The following is a 16,085-nucleotide window of genomic DNA, read 5'->3' on the forward strand; positions in this document are numbered from 1 at the left end:
TGAGTATCTACATGGTCTACCATTTAAAGTCTGCCTTCTAATCATCATCATCAGCCTATAGCAGTCCACTGCTGGACGTAGGCCTCTCCCAAAGCACGCCACTGGATGCGATCTATGCTCTATGCCTCATAAATTTGCAAATTCTTTCATGGAATTTATGGACAACACTAAGTAGAACTTGAGATAAAATCTGATGAAGAATTGAGAATAATCACAAAAGTACCAGGAGCCAAGAAACTAGGAGGAAGTGAAAACAAACGCACGTTACCACCGGACTCACCCGTATATGGCGTCCTTGTCTCTCTTGTGGACGAGCGGCTCGCCGGGCAGCGCGTGCGCGGGCGCCGCGGGCGGGGGGTAGTGCACCGCGGGGAGGTGGGGGTGAGACAGCCGGTGCTCGTGGTACATGGCGGCGCCGCCCTCCATGTAGCCTCCGCCGTGGAGGGTCTCGTCGTACTGGAAACAGAAGAAGGTGATAAGGATACTGGAAACAATGGAGAAGAGGTGGAAATAGAGCAAGGTGTTAAGGATATAGGAGATAATAGAGAAGAAGACATGGAAACAGAAGAAGGTAATAAGGATATTGGAGATAATGGAGAAGAAGAGGTGGAAATTTTACAAGATGATAAGGATATTGGAGACAATGGAGAAGAAGAGATTGAAAAGAGTGATGGAGGACGTCAGGGGGATATAGACGTCAATGGAAGAAAATGTGAGATAGATAGTGAAAGAAAAGTCTTGGTAAACTTAGGATGGTTGATGACGATGGTTGGATGAATGTATGAAGAAATCTAAAGACTCAGATGTTGTGATATTACCGGAAAGGAAAATTAAGATTTATAGGAAAAGCTACACTAAAAATGCATTTCATTTAGCTACAAACATAGATGGTTTAAAACGATAGTATAAGACATCAACTTAAATTAACGTGTAAGATGATGATGTGAAATCTCAATGCGAGTACCTAATGTGCCTTAATGCTTTCAAAAGGGCTTCAAGCCGGTAACAACAATTAAAAGACCTCTAAAAATAAAATAACATCTCTTAGAAAAGGCTGTAAGGGCCTGCTTAAAATATTCATTAAAATAGTCGACTCACTCCACCACTTCGTCTGATTGTTATCTTCGATCAATTAACTTGCTTAAACCTTAAAATGTGTTCAACCTTTTAAAGAAGATTAGTGCCTTGATGAAATAAAAAAAACTCATCCTGTGACAGGCTGCATAAGTGATTTCAATAACTTCTTCGAGAAATTAAAAAAATAATGTAATGATAGTTATTTTGTTGTTAAAACAAAACTATTTTTGCACATTACTACTAAGAAAGCTGGGAAACCCAAAGTTTATGTAAATGTAATACACGTTTAACCTCTTGAACTGATAAACTGATTTAAAATCAAAACAGAAGACAATGGCCTTTGAGAAAAACTCAAATTTTTATTCATAGCCTTAAATGTCTATATCTTGTAACTTGACTTAAAAATAAAGATAGCTCAGGTAATTCTATTTATTAGCATTTTAATGATGATGAAGAATTTCTGTTTGAACAATTTAATTAGTCGCACGTTGTGTAGCCAGTCAGTATAAAATTCGTAGACAATAACAATAGCTTCGTAGACAGGAATTTACATTTTTAATGCATTTACTACTAAAGTCAAGGAACTTTTCATGGAAATTGACAAAACTGCCATTTAAAAGCTACAATCACAAAGTCCTATAACAGTTGAAGCATTATATTGAACAAAAATAATCTTAAACCATGGCTGAAGAACGAAATTAAGAAAAATAAGAGTAGTTTTCGATGACGTCACTCACTGGGCGAATCGATCGCGCAGGCCGATATCAATAACCGGCCTTTTTCAAGAGCAAACACGCCGTACCGCGCGCCATCAATTCGAATGACTCCGCATTTTGTCCGGGCTATCGATCGCTTCGCCTGTCATTATCAGGCCCAGCCAGCAGACGTGCTGTGTACTTAGATACTCTTTTTGGGCGCCTTTTTGCAGTTCAAAAATGGAACAGACGAAATCGATAAATATTGATTTCATGCCTTGAATTTTATATTTATCTAGGTACTTTGTTAGCAATTTTATTGTTATTAATTTTCGTACTCCTACTGCTAACAAATATACGTTATTCATGTGCTTATACTTTTTATAAACAGTTTTTTTTTTAATATACTCGTGTTTACAGTTTTAACCCTAAATCATGTCACCTGTCGTATTCACAATTTCTGAAACTGTACTTAATGCTGGTAAATAAAAAAGTAGCCTAGATACCTGAGTGTAAAAATGAAAATAAATTCTTTAACTGCCAGTTCTAGTTCTTTAGTAATTAGTCATCTATTGTAATAACTAGTTTTATAAGACTAGGTCTTTGTTCCCGGTTTCTCTCACGTTACCTATTGCCTGTAGCGCAGTTTTATTATACCGTGTCGTGTACACTAGGTAAACAATACTAAAGAACATAAACTCACTGCTACTGACAGCAAAATGAGCGGGGAAGGATTTCTTAATCAATATTCATAAGGCAAGGATTCTTAGCTCATTCAGCCAAGTTTATAAACTTTTTGAATTTTTCTATCTTTAAGTTTAGTTAAATATTGATGTCGATTCTGAAGGCAGAAATTAAATTTAGAGCTGTCAAAACCTTAATTTCTTTGTTTAAAATTCGACTCTATGATTGTTTCCGTAAATGTCATTTTATGCTAGCAAATTTTTAAGTTTGACAGCGTTAAAATTAGAATTTCTGCCTTCAGAATCAACATCACTGTCAGTTTCTCACTTGATAACGTCATGTTAAGCAATACTGTGATTTGGAGTAGGACTTACATTCTTGCTTAGTAGAATTACTCAAGTAGCTAAGCTAAGCTAAGCTATCATTTTTACCAACACTCTGAAGAGTATTTATTTACGGACTACACATAATAGTTACATACTCCGATGCACTTTATTAAACGGCATTTTTTTACTTACAAATTTTTATATTTATTTTTAGCTTTTCTTTAATAATACTTTATTTGCTATCCGTACAACAGAAGGCCTACGTTTACGAGGCGAAGCCACGTCACTTTATTAGTATATTGGCATGTTAAATCCATTGTAATTGTTTTTATAGCGTACTGGATCATAATACTTATCTGGGCGGAAATAAAACTGCCACTGGTTCCTGCGTTGACGGTACATAAACATATTTTTAATCCTTCGACGAAAAACATAGGCGTTATACGTTTAAAACGTGCGTGTGTTTGTGTGTGTCAGAAATGGCTGAACCGATTTTCGATTTGTTTTAATTGGATCATAGTAATGTATCATTGTAATTGTTTTTATAGCTTACTGGATCATAATACTACCGAGTGTTCTAATCTATATTTTATCAAAATCGGCGTAACCTTTCAAAAGTTATACAACTTTTAGTTTATTGTTAGTTTAAATGTTAAAATATTTTTAGTTCAGCCGGGCAAAAAGAGCAAATAAAACGATAAATTTTGCAAACACACTTCATTTTCTTTATCATACCCATAGCAGGTTAATATCCGTTTATTAGGCATTGCTGGATTGGGAAACTGGCCCTTAGTGTATTTAAATATTTAATATGTAATTTATACGCAAAATTGTGAATGTCAACAAGGTAAACAGTAAAACGTTTTACATAAGGGTATACACCTATAAGGTTTAATTAAACATAATTAAATTAGCAATCGAATAGATAAATTCAATTATTGAGTCTTGTTGGTGCGCATTTTACTGACTCTATACTTAAAATATGTTTTAAACTAAAGTATAGTCCGATTCACGTCACTTGACCTATTTTCCGGTGTATCTTTTTTGTATTATTACATGAATAAATGCGACGTGGCGTGAATTGCATTGGAATTGACAATTTCTCGTCTCACGAGCTGCTATTGAAAATACTGTGTCACCATTTTTGGTCAAGTTAAGTGAATTGCATTGTACCTGAACAGGATAATATACATAATATTAATTTAATAATTATAATAAACTTGTAAGTTGGTACGGAACCCATTATGGACCACATACTAGGCAGTTTTTATCTTTATCTTACATACTTTACGAGAAATCTTTGTAAGCCTTCTTTTACAACTAGGTAGCTGAGATAAGTACCGTCGGCAAAACAGATATTAAATGTACTTATAGCGAAAATACTTTAATTAAAAGCTTTATTTACAAGGGAAGGGATACGTAGCATGAGAATTGCTTAGTAAATTATTTAACCAAGTCTGTGTGTATGCCTGTACCAATTGCACCATAATCTTTGATTTTGATACAATAATATTTTATAAATCTATACATCTCCACCAATATAGGTAATATAATAGAATATAACTTTATTTAAACCACATAAATAAGTCATACAAAAACAAACTTATAAACTAGAAACAATGCCAATAGGCTTTATCACTGAGAGAGATCTCTTACAGGCAACCTTTGACTTTTTAGGATCAGGCTGTTTCCGCTGGGGGCATATAACTCTATTGTCGACTGTACCTACAAGTCTGTTATCTAAATCGTTTAATATTGTGTATCTGTATATCATAATTATGTTTCAGTATTTTACGACAGTTGCTACCGCACTTTACTATGCTGACTGAATGTAAGATAAAACAGTAAATGGATATGAAGCCTTATTTACTGTGGCTTAGTGTTATATACTTAGCAAACTAGGTATAGTATTAAGATATTTAAATTACGTAGGTATTTTGAAAAATAAATGTTTTAATACGGAGATGTTTAATTCCAGGGAAATAAGAATAAAAGTAGGAAATTATTGGTTTTAAATTATACCTACCTACTTAATAAGAAGGGAATGTTACAAAGGTGAACCTCAACAATTGTTTACAGTCTGTTGTAATCTCAGCCATAAACGTCATACTAAATAATAATTATTTTATTAATCGTAGTAAAAACGAACAAACATTACACTTTGCCTATACAATACATGTGTACTAGTTATTATTCTATGCTACATTACGAAACATGGTTACTCTTGAATCTTGTTATTAACTTTCTCGATAGATTTTTTTTTTAAATTCGATTTTTGGCACTGCTTTTATTTTACTAAATTGAAGTAGAGTGACCATGCGGCTTGAATTTTGCGAGATATTATTAATAATATACCTATTATTTATAGGATGAAATAAAATGTGTTAAAGACTTAACTTGTAAAGTTGTAATATTTACTAAAGATAGTAAAAGAATATTAATGAATGACAGTAATTAAAATTTTCACACAAATTACTCATGGGATTGAGACGTGACAGTCACAATTAGAGGCAATTGACATATCGATGTGGTATAAAAACGACAAGTGCATAGATAATAGACATATAGGCACAAGCAGATGCATAACTCTACGACACCACTTCTTTATTCGTATTCATTCACAAGACGGTAAATTTTCACATTCATGATTAGGTCACAGACAGACAACTGACATTCTATCACGTATCAAGCCAATTATTATTCTAGAATGACACTTCATTGGAACCTTCAAGTTTTCCCACAAAAACATCGCTATTTTTACAAGCCAGAATAGTGTATTAATTGAACTTTAATTATATTTGTCGCCTTGCCTTGCGGGGGTCTTCCACCTTTAATGTAATTCAAAAATAGTATCGTGGCCCACTGGGCAGGCCGGTGCGATCCCGGCCACAAAATATGTAATGACTACCTTTTGACGTCTTGAAAGCCGGTTCCAAAATTAAATGATACGTTTTAAAAATGGAATCGCTCTGTCCCGCCTTTTTTCCTCTGAGAGATAACCTTTAGTCCATTTGGTTTGCCAGCTTAAAAAAAAGCGTTCGAACGTTTTAATTTTTTTAAATGGCATTCTTGTGGTTTTTTCTTACTGAGAATCTTTACGGAGTAATATATTTGTGTGGTGGTTTTTGCTTTATAAGTTTTGTTACTGGATTAAATTTTAGCGGTCACTTACGCTTTGTCGTAGCTTGAGAGACATATGTCATGCCGTCAGGTCCTGATGAGTTTTGACCCTGCCAGCTAATTATAATCCGGACAATATTAATCGCTTCGAATATTTAAATGTTTTCCAAATTACTTGTGGGTGTTATTTTTTTATGACTTGCGGTCTGGGGATTTGTGCGGCTTTAATTCTCGGAAGCGAAGTTTTTACTATTGCCGGAATGAGATTAGCTATATTGGAGGATTAAAAAATGTTCTCACCGTTAGTGGAGCTATGTGGGATTGTAAAAAATCCACAAAGAATAGAAGTAGGTTTCTGAACGCAGTTGGGGAAGACAGACCCGTCACTTACACTCGACGCGGGGTGGGACATGACAAACGCCACCCTCCCTCCCTCTCTGTCTCGCGCCTCAGCCCCGGCAGCTTTCTCTCTCTATTCTGTCATCTGGCATCGCATTCACATGTCTAGGGGGCCACCAGAAGCGATTCGTAACAGTGAATAATGTATTTGAATCGTTCACAAAACGTGACAATACATGAGAGAGCTAGTTGTGTTCGCGACATTATGTAACCGGAGCCGATAATTATTATTAACAAGTCCGGCCGCGAATGCAAATGCATTAATCTACCGCAGTAAAAGATCACATCAAAGTGAAGTAGCATCGTTCAGGTGTTCTTTATGTATTTTTTAAATTGATAGCGTAAATCAAGCATCGTTAGTCGGCCCCACATCGTTGGTATCCAATTTTACTGCCGGCAGTAAAACTTAGAAAAATCTTGACGCAGTGCGAGTGAGACGTACCCGGTGTGAGCTGGTGCTCCGACACCAGACTATCAAATTTAACAGCTTAACTGTATTACGACCTCTTACGGCCGGGAACGATCATAAATTCCTCTTCATTCATAGATCGGAGAGCGTAGTGGAGCAAAAGAATGCGGAGTTTGTTTCTTAAAACCATAAATACTAATAAAACGTTACTCGTTACATATCTCGGGCACACGTCTTCTTAACGACACCTATTAGATTAGGTTAGGGTCTTCTGTCTGGCCGATTGAATAGAAAAATTGTTAGCAGAGAGCAAGAGTTGTATCCGACCGGAGCGCCGGATGCGGGCCCAGACGTCCATTATTCCATTTGCCCATCCGCAGCGGGCCGCCGACTGCGTCAATGAGCCAATCAGGAGCCACCCCGCGCCAGCAGCACCTCGCGCCTCGCTCCTGCCTGGAGCTGGCCACTTCCAGACGAAACAATTACAACTATCTAAACCACACTCTGTTCCCATTTCAAATCCAGGCGTTCGGCGTTCTGTGTTTAAAAATATGACTGTATTCAGATGATAAAAATGGAAGATCACGTTATCATAAGGTTAACGTTCTTAAAATTAATTTAAATGCGACATTAACCTTCGACCTCTGAGATTATTAATTAACAAATTGAATCTAGAGTGGAGATATCGATGCGTGCGAATGTGAGGTTATATCTGTTGCCGAGATGTAAACAGTAGGTTCAATAGCTGGCACATGAACCCTGGCGATAGTGGCGACCCCTTATCGTGTACTGCACTTCAGGGGACTGTCCAGACGATGCCTCAGATTTAAGTACCTACTTACAGTAATACTCAGATTCCATACTTTACGCCGGAATCGCCAGGACATGAATTTTGTAAAAAGATAATAATTTTGATGACGGCAATAAAATTCTACTTAAAACGCTTAAAGCCTGTTACTAAGTTTTAAGTTACTATAGGTGTTGTTTTAAACAGTTTTATAAGTATTTATTCCGCAATAAAATTACTTAAGTTGGTATAATGGAATATATTGTATTTACGTGCATAAAAAAATACCGAAATTACCAGAAAGGATGGTGATCCTAACAAAAATGAACTGCCATTAAGATAACGAAATTTCCTTCGGACGATGTCCAACTCCTTCTTATCAAAATAAGCACTTAAAGTAACTTTTTTAATACAAAAAGTCTATCCTACACTTTTTAAATTCAATTACAAATTAAAAACTTGTTTCTAGAACGATACATATTTTAAATAAATGCATCCAACTTCGTTCCTATTTCAAGAGCTGAAACTCTAGTGTAAACACCACGCCAGTTTTCTTTTTTCTCTAAACGCAAGGCAATGGAAAAAGTCATTCAGCCTTCTCACGATATAACCTCCAGAAAATAAAAAAGTGAAAAGGTCATCATAAATAACGTTGACATAAAGCCGCCCACGCGTGTCTTATTAGCTCGTCTGTCCGTCTGTCCGTTCGTTAACTCTATTGTGGCTGTGAATGCGAGATTAGCCACAGTACGGCATGATTGACTATTTAAGTTCTGGGTTCTTGTGACGCGGTAGGATTTCCGAACGCAGCGCTAGGAATGCCTGATCCCGCGCAGGGCCGCCAACGTTACAATAAATAAATGGATCGAATTTTGACTTGTCATAGAGGCGAGATATTATCCCGTATTGAAAACTTTCTAGGCATTATTCTATCTTGTATTTAGGAATTATATCCTGTATAGATTTGAAAGCGTGACAGATAACCTTCAGGCATTATGAAACCAACTACGTTTTTATGTAATAGAGCCGAAGTAAGTGGAAGACATAATAAACAAAAACATAGGATCTTTAATACTCTACAGTCCTCTACAGCCAAAATTTTAAAAAGTACTCTCGAAAAATTACCGAAAAATAATTGTCAACAAAGATACCGACCGGCCATTGAGATTTTTGCTTAATTGAACTCTTAGATCTTGAGCCAATTATTTTGAAGCACCCAACAGTTAGTAAAAGCATTCCCTAGTGCTGCCAGCCGATGAAACAAACAAGAAATTCCCGTATTAATTTAGTTTAAAAGAGTCCCATCGAGATTTACACAATGCGGGAGCGGGTGATGGGGTTACTCTATACTGACGGAAAACAAACGAACGAGAGCTGTCGTGCAATCGGCACTTTAATAAAAGGACAAAGAGTCGTGGCTCCCGCAGCAGCGCTGAGAAACTTCATTTCTCGTCATATAGAGTGACCCCTCGGGGACGGGACTCGTTCTTGGCAATAATTTGGTCATCGCCCCGCGCTTGTTGTGACCGACTGAACAAAATTGCCGCGACGCCGAAAACGACGCGACCGACCGCCATTTTGTTTAAAACAAAAATAACTCGACAAGAAATAATTCACGACGGGCGCCCAACTTTAATCTAACAGATAAGCTTCACTAATTATCCGGAACGGCTAACTATTCATCTTCCGACGCTTATAATAAGTATAACTCGGAGGATGGACGCTAAATAGGCGACAGTTCCATTTTCAAACCTCGTTATTGAAACCAAAAACTTGGAGGAAAAAAAGCTGAGTTCTTCAAGTTCGGCAAACACCGCTCGATATCCAACCCTTGTATTCAGCATTATAGCTGAATCATGGCGGTTCAATCAATATTAATATTGTTTAATTCGGTATCTGGATCCCGACGGCATTAGCTGAATTACATAGTTTCGGGAGTTGAGGATTTGTCGATGGCCGATAAACAACGCGCACGCGGCGTGTTGTGATCCGTGAAGAAATAACGTGACACGAATATGCCTCGACGAAACAGAGCCGCGAGCACAGGATTCGATACCATTTTCGAATCTACACAAACATATGGAAAAAACAAATGCCACTTTTGGAACTAACAAATTTGCCTTTCGTTTTGACAGTGACATTTGACGATACGCAACGTAAACGGAGGTTTCGAATCCTGTGCTCACGGCTCAGATTCAAAATCTACCGGTAGGCTTACTCTACGCAAGGTTGCGAGCGGAGTATTTCGATAAGGGAGATTAAAATTGATTTCACGTGTAATCCTATTCGCTCTACAAGAATTATTGTCTGCTAATGCACTAAAATTTGTCGTCGCAAAATTTATCGATTGGCTAAAACTCTAAATCACACATCGCGCAAGATTATTACTATTTACTATTCTCATCAGGTACAGTTTTAATAAAAAGGATGTAAGCAGATTAAACTCTGAATTAGCGAGCGAGCGGCATTGCGGTGAATCTAAATTGTCGATTAAACAGAATCGTTTCTGAATCGAGTAACGATACTCGAAGGCTTCGAGTGAGGTATGAAACAATGAGGTTGTATGTACCTGCCGCGGGCCGGCGGTGGAGCCTTCCGACGCATTTGGAACACTGGAGAGAAAACCTTTGAATAACTTTCAAAATACTCTCTTATATTGTATGTGTTTTGTGTCTGTAGGTTGATGCAATGTATTTTATGCCTGCTTATATTATGTATGTTTTGGATATTTTGATTGTTATAAAACACGCAATTTTTTTTGTAAAGACCCTATTAACAAATTATTATAACATCCTTCTAACAGGCAATGCTGTCCTAACCACTTTTTTCTTAAATCATCTTTTTATTATTTATTACTGACAGTTTATTAAATTGTAGAATTTGTGTTGTGTATTTGTATTGTGGTTTCATTTTGAATTAATTATGCTTAAGTGAACTTGAAGTTTTACAAAGTAAAGTATGTACCTATTACACTCAACAATGAATGGGCAACCAAAGAATTTGTTTAATCGCATTTTATTACTTAAAAAAAATCACAATTGATTATTTCATAATATAAAAAGAATACCAGCTAATCTAACAGTTCTACCGATATTTTCTAGCGCTGTATCTTAAAATGGTCGCTTAATCATTATATCGCATTAAAAGCGTAATGTCCCAAACCAGTCCCACCGGTCGTGTGTTTTATTATATTAATATATCATTCCCCGTGTATATATAAATATATAATATATCAAAACTAATTTATCTGGTCACCGCGATGAACCGGTGGCCGCATTAAGTGACGTTTTATCTACAAATGGAATTTCCATTTTTGGAATTAGAAAACGGATAGCGTTCTCTTTGAGATTGTCTGATTGGCTGAGAGGTGGGTTTGGATGTGAATTCTCTTTTTAATTAATTAGGTTCCATTCATTTGAAATGTGTTTTTGCTAACCAGGTACAGTAATTTTACAATGTAATAATTATCTACCCTCAACATGGCGATACGAACACTGTACGTTTACACTTACACAAAGAGCTAGTTAATTTCCACTCTTCATACACATTCATGCCATTCCGACTAACTAGGTGAACCTATTTTAACAACCTCATTAGTTAACACCTAAAAAGCATAAACTGACAACTTCGGCAGTGTTGCCCGCTTTAAAAATTCAAAACTCATCGTTAATACCGCCTCCTTATCATTTCTCGGGACATTACTAATGGCGAAGCATTTTCCAGCACTTAAAACATTAAAATCGACTGGTTTTATCGCGGAAAGTCAACAACAACTACCTATACAATACTGGTATAATCTTAACGGTTGGAAGTAAGTGGCAATAATAAGTTTAATGCCATGTGCGTGGCCGCATCGCCCGCAGATTGGCGCCATCTTAGAAAAATAAACGTCACCACAGTAATGGCGGCAGCAATCATTGTATCGTATTGGAATTGGACTTTATATTTGTCAAAAAGCGTCGATGAGCTTTAATTTTATAGTTAATATATATTTTTTAATTTTCAAAAGAAGTGTTTGATAAATTGAAGAAATAATTAGGTACTTCAGGAGAAGAGAAAAAGATAATTTGCAGATTGATTACAAATAGATTTTCTTTATAGAAAATAGATCTAGAACCCCTCAACTATCCCTCATAATGCTTTCGAAATCCACTTTTATTTCACACCACACTGTAGATTATTCTCACAAATTCTTGTTTAGAGTTAGCTAAACACACATACTAAATTTATCTCCACTTTTATAGGTCACAGTTTGGCTAAACTGGTGGCTATCAGCTGATTACAAATATTACGAAAAACTAGATATTTAGTGGACAAATTGATAGCATATCTCCGTCATAAAACTTTATTATGGCGATCCACTGAATAATAGCCAAACAAGTACTGTGTCAACATAATTTTGCCGTTACAATTTTTGTGATAAAACGTATGCTACTTTAGTTGAAGATACTGACGTTGGTGATGATTACCAGTTATTATCTCTACTATGAATTTGTATCTCAAAAGCCTAAGGAGAAATTTGTTTAACAATAATGTCTGAAACATCTTCTAGATACCTACCGTCGGCAACATTCAAGAGTGGTTCACAGAAATGATTTCAACAACGCTTATTTTGTAGTAAATCTTTGATAGAAAATTTAACATCATTTACTTTTTTGTATATTTAATTTATAAATACGATTGAGTATTTAATGCCGCTGTTTAACATTTATAACCTTATTCGCCGTTTTGTCTATCTTAACGGCGACTTTATTTATAACGTTTTATGTTTCTACAGATTGGTAGGTATTAGATATTACCTTACCATAAGAAAAATAATGGTTTTTAGTGTTGAAACACCTTGAAGTACCCTTTACTATAAAGTTATTACCAGTAGTGGCTTTAACTGTTAGATTAAATACTTTGTTTGCCGGAATGTTAATTTTTATCATTATATTGCATGTCATAAAATTTTATGTACACCTAGGAACATTATAATACGAATTTTTACTATACTTGTTTAATGACTACATTATTTTACGCTATTCACAACGTCCAAGTAAGCAAACTGAGATTTTATTAAAATTTATTCAAAGACAACACAAGTTCAGAGCTTTTTCTGTTTTAAAAAATAATTAACAATTTTACTGACCGCTACATCGTATAATAAAAGATCTTGACTAGGCGTTTGTAATTTAAATCTTTCGGAAACAAAAAAGTGATCTTATCAATTCGGAAGACCGAGAAATTTTAAAACTACCTACTTGTATTTTTTTAAATCCTTCAATTTATAACCAACATCATAAAATACGGCTTCGTATTTTTTACAATATGAAGCACATAGTTAGCAATATATTTTACTTTAGCGAAATGTTATTGTTTAATGTTAGTAATTACTTTTGGAGATAGTGGTTTCTTTATTGTTTCTTCTTTTAAGTTACACATTCACTTTTTCTGTATTAGGTATTTGTTCAAAGTTGTTGGTCCGATTCCCGTCGGATGGTCAAATTCACAAACTGATAACGCAAATGTAACAGGTACAGGTATTTTGTTATCAACGCATGCCTACTCATGTTTTATTAGCTTTGCTCCAATTATTATCGTTTAATACTATTTATCAACAATGAATTTATTGATAATTTATGAGCAGCAACCGTTGGACATGTTTGATAATTCGGTGATCACCGTCGATATTTTTTACGATTATTTTTTTTGTATTGCGTTTCACTTTATGTATATTGTATTAAGTAACATTAACTATAGCGTGATTTTCTTCTTTTCTAACTTTGATTCCTCAACGTAAATTTCAGAAGATTTTTTACATTTTAAATTGTATTGAAGACGCATTGATTTATTATTATAATAAAATCATCAATGTAGTGTAAATGTAGATAGGCATAAATGTTTTCAGAAATGTGTTAATTATTGTCTACCTCCTAATGCAAAACAATAGAGAACCAAACATTTCTGAACAAAAGAGCCAAAGGATTATAATCTTTATAAAATTTACAACCCAAAGACAAAACGGCCAAATAAAAGTCTTTGGAAAGTGTTCTTTTATCAAAATCTGCCGTTAGGTTGGGACTTGGGACACTTTTTGGGGACAGATTTTTTCCTTTGCTACATTGTGAAGTTTATTCATTGTTGTCAATTTCTGGAATCTCCTTTTGTGGGCATGCAGGCGCACTGAGCCGGTTGTAACGCAGTTACAGATTTTACGGTTTGTCCCCATAAGAGCAACGCACACAATGGAGTCCCGCAGGGCGATGTATTTAGCCCATTATTATTCCCGCCGGTTCAAACCAACTTTTTATCCTATCAGGTGTTCATCTCCGCCATCACATTCATGTATTCCGGACCGCTTAGATCACATTCTGTCACTTAACCATTCAGCGCAATTTTTTTACAGACTGAAATGATTTGTTTTACATTCTTATCTAGGCTGAGCGTATTGTTATTGATGTCATCTTTATTTAAATTAACGTCTAGACTATCCACCTACCTATAGCTATCAAGAATGCCTATGTAATAATATCACTGAAAATATTTTGGTCGTTTACCGAGATTATAGACACTATGGTTCAACTCCCATTATTCTCGAAATAGTAGGAAGGCGCTTCTGCATTTTAAAGCCTTATTACGCATTCGGGTCTCGTTTAAGTAGTTAAAGCCAGTTTGTAGTGTTAAATATGTTTGATGTATTATCATATACGATGCTTCTCACTATACTGCTAATGACTTTATTAAGTTTATGTAGCTTTTGGTCTTACACTTCAGTTTGTAAAGAAGTCTTTCAGTTATTTCGTTTGCACTTCACTTTTGCTATCTCTGTTATCATTATCTTCTTAATCATTATCAGTGTCACTTTTCTCGATAGGTACCTACTATCATCAGGGCTTTGTTGATGATGGAAGACTTCAATAAACTGTGGTGGCACACCTAGTCCTACTAGCCTACCTATGTCTGTGTCACTTTGGGGGTGGATGGTCGAGCTAGTGCAAGTGTGTACATACCCTAGGCTGAGCCATGAAAGCTCGGCCCGAGCCCGGGTGCAGAGCTCCGCTGGCCACCACGAACGCTTGTCGTCACGGGCCGAACCTAACACACACACAAGCACCAACACATGTATTGATTGACACCGTCACTGCGGCCCGCTACCTCACTAGTGTCATGCTGCACTCGCGACGTTGCTAAAACTGTACGGTTTGTTGTGGGATATGTTACGCGGCGAGGCCGAGCGTGGCGCGGGGTGTGCGGGGGACCCGGCGCGCTCGGCGGTCAGACCGTGACTGCCGCGGAGCGCGCGCCGCGCCAGCCCGGGGGCGGGGCCGCCCGCCTCGCCGCGGCTCCGCCAATCAGCGCGCGCCCCCCGCCGCCCCGCCGCCGCCGCCACTCCGCGCGCGCGCTCGCCTGCGATGGTCGCGCGCGTTTTTTCTACGCTTTTTGCCGCAATTACAAGCGAGTTTTCCTCGTACGGATTTTCTGTTCTGCTAATCAACATAGCTGGGTTCCTCTCGGTCGGAACGCTCGCGGTGTCTATTGATGATGCGGAGGTCGTTGGCTGTTGGGGAGGTTTTTTTGCTGGTCTTCTTCCGTGTTTCAGTATGTCGGTGGTGAGTGACGCAGCGCGCATGCGCCGGGCTTCAGGCTTCAGGCGGTCGCGTGCCGTCGCTGCGAGCTGCTGAAACAATGCTATTCTTGTAAACTTCATGGAAACCCGTGTTTTCTGTCGGTCGTATTTTGAAGGTATCATTCGATCTGATATCCCTATTCACAAGCTGATACCGTAGCAACAGAACACAATGTTTCGATCACCATACCTAGATTTTATCGAAGGCTAAGCTTGCTAAACCAGGATATTTTATATTAGGTAGGTAAGTAGGAAGGCATATAAATTATGCGATAGGTACACTGGTATATTCCAAGTTAAATTTGTGTGTAAGGAGTACAAATTAAAAAGTAACCTCTTATACCTTACCTACTATTTTATAAAAAAGGTAGGTTAAGTATGTAGTTCAACGAGTATACTATATAATTTTCCATGAATAAACTGGCCTGCAACCCACAATCCTCTACGGCCACCCCTGCAATAACTGCCATCACTAACATATTATCAGCTCCTGAACTACCATCTCATTGAGATAGGTAGGTACAACCAAATTCATACGTCCTGCTTCAGAGGATACTTGAGTCACACAACCTCCAAAATAATAGTAAAGTGAAGAAAACATTTAATTTAAAATTGAACATAACTAACATTTTCTTTTTTAGATGGTACTATTCTGATGTTAAATGTATACTTCAATGTAGCAGACGGAGTCATTAAGCTAGCTTTTTTAGTTAGGAGTAATTTAGTATCATGTCACTGGAACTTTTAATTTCATTGCTTATGATCCAAGGCAGTCTCCTTAGAATGTTGCTGACAAACACTAGAGATATAAGTACTAGAATCTTTCACTAGAATAGAATAGAGGTTGTTGTGAGGGTTGACAGATTAGTGTCAGTCGCTGACTGCCAACTGCCCAGAGTGTGCCGATCGTACCTGTAGGTTATTTAGTACCACTATAACCTTTAACCATAGATGAAGGTTTAATGTAGAGATGAGCTGA

General features: G+C 36.9%; 1 protein-coding gene across 6 annotated transcripts in view; it reads right to left on the reverse strand.

Annotated features, from left to right (window-relative positions):
• LOC105381563 (homeobox protein homothorax) overlaps positions 1–14,779 on the reverse strand; it is a 200,644-nt gene extending 185,865 nt beyond the window's left edge. For all 6 annotated transcript variants that reach the window (XM_038107214.2, XM_038107212.2, XM_048630193.1 and 3 more), the window contains exons 1-2: positions 14,490–14,779; positions 281–456 (exon numbers count right to left, since the gene is read on the reverse strand). In XM_038107214.2, coding sequence (XP_037963142.1) covers positions 281–456; positions 14,490–14,504 — 191 coding nt within the window. In that variant the 5' untranslated portion in view covers positions 14,505–14,779. The remainder of the gene's footprint in view (positions 1–280; positions 457–14,489) is intronic.
• Between the last annotated feature and the right edge of the window lie 1,306 nt (positions 14,780–16,085).

This window comes from Plutella xylostella, chromosome 25, assembly GCF_932276165.1.
Source record: "Plutella xylostella chromosome 25, ilPluXylo3.1, whole genome shotgun sequence".
NCBI lineage: Eukaryota > Metazoa > Arthropoda > Insecta > Lepidoptera > Plutellidae > Plutella > Plutella xylostella.